The 5241-nt window shown below is 37.0% G+C and overlaps 2 protein-coding genes across 2 annotated transcripts in view; both read left to right on the top strand.

The window, feature by feature from the left end:
* Window positions 1-1013: 1013 nt before the first annotated feature.
* On the top strand, window positions 1014-1883 carry LOC106529594 (protein disulfide-isomerase A3; the record flags this gene model as incomplete). Its single annotated transcript, XM_014025064.1, is given in 3 exon segments — window positions 1014-1093; window positions 1242-1299; window positions 1382-1883. Coding segments are annotated over 3 exon segments (246 nt in total), but the record flags the coding sequence as incomplete, so codon positions are not given.
* Window positions 1884-3036: 1153 nt separating this feature from the next.
* isg20 (interferon stimulated exonuclease gene) overlaps window positions 3037-5241 on the top strand; it is a 13929-nt gene continuing 11724 nt past the window's right edge. The window contains exons 1-2 of the mRNA XM_014025063.1: window positions 3037-3128; window positions 3841-4515. Coding sequence (XP_013880517.1) covers window positions 3871-4515 — 645 coding nt within the window. The 5' untranslated portion in view covers window positions 3037-3128; window positions 3841-3870. The remainder of the gene's footprint in view (window positions 3129-3840; window positions 4516-5241) is intronic.

The following is a 5241-nucleotide window of genomic DNA, read 5'->3' as shown; positions in this document are numbered from 1 at the left end:
TTGACAGAGAGGAGAAGGTAGAAATGACTCAGCCTGGAACTGAAAATATGGATGGAGGACAACACAGCTGCTTCAGTTTTAATGTTACAACTAATCATGGATCCCTTTAAGAAACGCAGAAAATCTGGTTGATGTTGAGAATTAGTTCAGTATTTTTGTGACTCAAACATTGAACAGATGTCTATTAGTTATTTTACAGTTAAAATATCTTTATCAAATAGTTTTAATGTTACAACTAATCGTGGATCCCTTTTAAAATGTTTAAAATCAATCTTTCAGAGGAACACATTGTTAGTGGGATGATTATAAGTTGTCTCAAATATTAAAATAATTGGTAAAAGCTAGTTCTGTGTTAAAATAAATACATGTGGGTGAAGTTGTCGCTAACATTTTTACATTTGTATTGTATTTGTTGTGAACTTGGTCTTAAATCTTATTTCATGAGGCATTCAAGTCTTTAAGTGAACTTTCCTTGAGCTGTAGGAACCCTGTAAAGTGGTCTTCTGTGGTCCAAAAGCATCTTATCACCTCCACTAAGGAGGTTATGTTTTCAGTATCATTGGTTTGTCTTTCTGTGCTCAAGATCTCTCAGTTCTGAATATATTTTCAGGAAATGTTGAGGTTGTCACAAAGAACAATTACATTTTGGTGATAATCTGACATTTGACAGAGCCACAGCTTGTTGTGGTCCGGCACAGACGGAAACTGAAGGCAGGGGACAGAGGCTGCTGTTTTAGTGATGTCATACTGTGACATACCTGCCTCTAGCAGAACTTTAATCCACCAATCACATCTCAGCAGCTGAATGCTCATTTCCATAACTTAGGGTCATGGCAGAGGTGTTCAAAGTGAAACATGGTCTTCTTTCATTATTCAAGAACCACTATTCTTTAAAACAGTTTTTTACTGACATCACCTGTTAAATTTTAATGATTTATCTTGAACAACCCAACATAAGAACCTGATAAAATTATGATTTGAAGATTTATTAAGTTGTCTTTTTGCTTCCTCAGCTGGCCGATGATCCCAATGTGGTCATTGCCAAGATGGACGCTACAGCCAATGATGTGCCATCTCAATATGAAGTCAGCGGGTAAGAGGCTCACTAAAGTCATACATTTATGCTTCATAGATTGTAAAATAAGATTTCGCACATTTGGCTTTCTAACAAAAGTTAAGCTGTAATCTTTCTGTGCTTCGGTTAAAGTGTTTTTTGTTTTGGTGACATTTCTTTGTTTTAGTTTCCCTACAATCTACTTTTCCCCTGCTGGACACAAGTTGAACCCAAAGAAATATGAGGTGAGTTTTAGTTCCTGTAGTTTCCTGCAAACTGAATTCCCTCCTGCGCTCTGGTTCTCATGTCTCTGTGCTGGCATTGCAGGGAGGACGCGAGGTCAACGACTTCATCTCCTACCTGAAGAAAGAGGCCACCAACCCGTTGGTAGTGCAGAAAAAGAAGAAGAAGGATGGCGACAAATCAGAGCTATAAAAGCTCCGAACAGGAACTCAGCATCCACCCCATCACAACAGGAGGAGGGTTGGGGAAGATAAAGAACTAAATTATATTCCACTCTTAGTGAACAAATGCTCTGAAGCCGAAGTCCAACAGACTTCATCCTTTAGGTCCTCCGCTGCTCTGGATTACTGTGGAAGGTGGTGGCAAGGGTCTGCCCGATTGTTATTTTTTCAAACAGTAAAATTTTTAGGGACGAGGGACCGCTTTTGAATAATTAAGATTTGTATTTCCTCTGGTCTGTCTACTACACATCATGCTGATGCACTTTGGTTTGACACCAGTTTCCAGTCATCTGTTGTTTTGGTTTTTGTCGTCATCACAGGGGCTAACTACTTTTTTTTTTCTTGTTTGTAACTGGTCTTTGTTTTTGTACATTTGGAAGGACTATGAAATAAAAAAGGCCCACAAAACCAAAATGACGTGTTAATCTTGTTTCTGAAGTTTTATTCTGCCATGGTGAACTAGCAGTCTTTTGCTGGCTGTCTTGTCTGTCTTTTAAATAATAGCTTTTACGGTCTGCGATGGGAATCAGTCTCAGCTATCAACAAATTTTAGCTCAATCTGTTTAAAAATTATTATTTTAGACCTCTTGTTAGTGTCATCAGTGGTGGTCATCCTTGATCTGAAAGAGTCTAAAGGTTTTTCAGCTGTAGATGTACATCCTAAGAATATTTGAGCTTCATGACTTTTTTTCCCTTGCAGATGAATGAGTAATAATGGATTACACCCAATGTCTGCAACATTTTGTGTTATTTGATGGAAATATACTCCAATAATTTGTAGGTCTAATGGCAGTTTTGCCAAACGCTTTGAATCCAACTTTTTAAACTTGTAGTTTAAACAAAACTATAAAATGGAATAAAAATAAGGACATTTGTATTTGGTAGATTATTTCTTTATTGTAATAATGCTTCTTGGAAATAAATTTAAACTGATGGAAAATCTGTTAATTTCCCTTTTTAATGGTGCCACATTTGTAAGAAATATGGATTTGTGGGATAAGCTGTAGAACTGAGTATGGCTTGCTCACATTTTTCAAAAGGCTTTTATTATTATTGTTAGTTTCTGCTGCCCATCAGGTGCATGGTGTAAGATTTATTGCCGAGAAGCATTGTTACAACTAAGAAATCTACCAAACACATTTCATTTCGTTTTGTGGTATGTGTATGTCTAACATTAAAATAATAAGCCATTTTAGTAGATATTTTTGATTAATAATGATTGTATTTGTCATAAAATTTTTCTGAATTTTTTGTCTCTGAAAATGTTCAAAAAGTTGCAGTTTGGATCAACATGAAAAGGCCCACAAGACAAAACAATTTATGGTACTTTATTACTTTTTTAATTCTAAAATTATATAATTGTAATTTAGTATTTCTGTAAATGTAAAATTTTAATTATTTGAGGTTTTATGAAAATATAATGATGTGTTCTGCCTGTGTTAATAAGTGGATATTTGGTGTGTGAACGCATTGAACCAGAGGATGGCGCTCGTGTTCAGTGTTTGTTCTTTTGATCTTCAAACGAAGAAGAGAATGAACCAATCCGGTGGAGCCTGTTGAGAACATGTCCAGGCCTGTTCAACTTGTACACGTGCTGCTCTGGAACGAAGGTAACGTTACCTTACATTTATTTTCTAGTTTTATTAATGAGTATTTGTTCTTTTTAACAACATTAAGGAATAGCAGATAATTCCACGATGTTTATTTTAAGGTTTTCTTCCCTACGTGGTCTTACATAGCTGCGTTTGTTGCAAACGTGCTTGGGTTTTTCATGCCGGTTTGCCGAAATTTAGCAGTTTTAGTAAATATTTGTACCGAACAGCGTAAAACATACATATATATTAGTCATTAAACCTGTTTTCTTCTACTATAAAGGCAAGTGGTCAATTCGGCTCAAGTGTAGTTATGAAACTCATAAATGTTTTGTTTGTTTTTAAGAAATCGGCCTGTTCAGACAGATTCGGGTTTAATTTGAACTGGATTTTGTCTTGCTGGAAACTCAGGCTTAATAAAGATTTTTGTCCTTTGTTTGTAAGTTTCTTCAGTTTTATTTTCGTATTTTATTTATCATATAATTGGCACTGCATATAGTATACAGTAACATTAATATAAATGGATAACATTAAAACATCAAGCTTATTTTCATTGTGGTCCATTAGAAATCATTTGTGGTCCAGTCTAATTTAATTTGAACATTTTCTCAGTTCATTATCTTTATCCTGTACACAACAAAAAGGTGAACCGTTTGGGTGATATAAAGGCAGTAATTATCCTGTCTGACAGGATTTGTGTGCATATTATAATTAATTTCTTGTCTTTCAGGTATGACCACGATACAAGTGTCATTACTTAATGATGGCAGAGTTTTCACAAAATAATACTAAAGCCTCCTCACGGGGGCTCCTTGGCAACTACAGATATCTGTACAAGAAGTCGATGCAGATTTGTTCAATGGAGAATTCAAGAGTCTGGAAGAAACCACACCATAAGATGATTATCCCCAAAAGCAAGATGAAGAGAGTCCCAGATGAATCTCTGGATATAAATAAACTGATTAAAAAGGCTAAACTGAGTGACACACACCCGGACAGTCAAAGCCCTCTGACCTCTGAAGGTAAAAGTGTCGATGAAATGAGACCAGAACCCTCAACGTCCGAGCTTGAACACGATTGTTTAATATCCGCCCTCAGAGACTGCTGGGAGGTGGATAGTGGTTTCTCCTCTGAAACCAGCCCTCCAGTCAGCGGTCGCAGTTCGCCCTGGCTCGGCTCGTGTCCAACCTCAGTGGTGGCGTTGGACTGTGAGATGGTGGGAACGGGGCCTGGCGGGCGAATCAGCGAGCTGGCCCGCTGCAGCATCGTCGACTATCACGGCAACATCCTGTACGATAAATACGTCAAACCGTGTCAGCCCATCACCGACTTCAGAACTCGGTGGAGCGGCATCCAAAGGCAGCATCTCCAAAACGCCACATCCTTCACTCAGGCCAGAGAAGAGGTACGACCCAGGCCGTTTTCTGAAAATCTATTCCGATTTCTTCCTTCTCATCCGTTGTATGAATCATCATTGTGGGTATGAGGGGTACCAACAATTTTGTCCACGTGTATTTGTGTGAAAGTCTCAAGACAAACCACACTAAGATTTTTGTTTTCATGAAGCCAAATCTTGTAATGGTTCTAATTGTTGTTTTAATTATTCAAAGATTTTCATTAGAAGTATAGTGGGTATTTTTTGGTTTTATATAGACAATAAAGAAACTGTTCATTAGGGCTGCACAATATTCGGGAAACCTTCAAAGTATGATAGCAGTGCTTAATATTGCAATGATGATATAACTTGTGATGAATGAACAAATACTTAAGTCTTAAAGGGATCCCCGATTAATTGTAACATTAGACTTTATTTGATTAACATATATTTTAACTGTAAAATAAAGACTGTTTAGTTTTTATAATTTTAAACTAAAAGTTTAAAAATAAATCACACCGACGGGGCCATTTTATTTACATGCAAAGCATTGTGGGTAAATGTTGACGAGGGTAGGTCCTCGGTGCAAGGCTGCTAGCGAGCTATATCCACCCTGAAGGTTAATCTTGGACAATATCTGATGATCGACTCTTTTAAATGAAACCAGAGAGCGTTGACAGAGAGGCTGCCACGGTTTGTCGACTATTAAAATCGTCACTAGTCAATGCGTTGTTTTTTTCTAACTTTGTATATTTT

The sequence above is a fragment of the Austrofundulus limnaeus genome, unplaced genomic scaffold, assembly GCF_001266775.1.
Source record: "Austrofundulus limnaeus strain Quisiro unplaced genomic scaffold, Austrofundulus_limnaeus-1.0 Scaffold454, whole genome shotgun sequence".
NCBI classification, from domain to species: domain Eukaryota; kingdom Metazoa; phylum Chordata; class Actinopteri; order Cyprinodontiformes; family Rivulidae; genus Austrofundulus; species Austrofundulus limnaeus.
The sequence above is the reverse complement of the archived record's forward strand: the minus strand, read 5'-3'. Positions and strand labels throughout refer to the sequence as shown.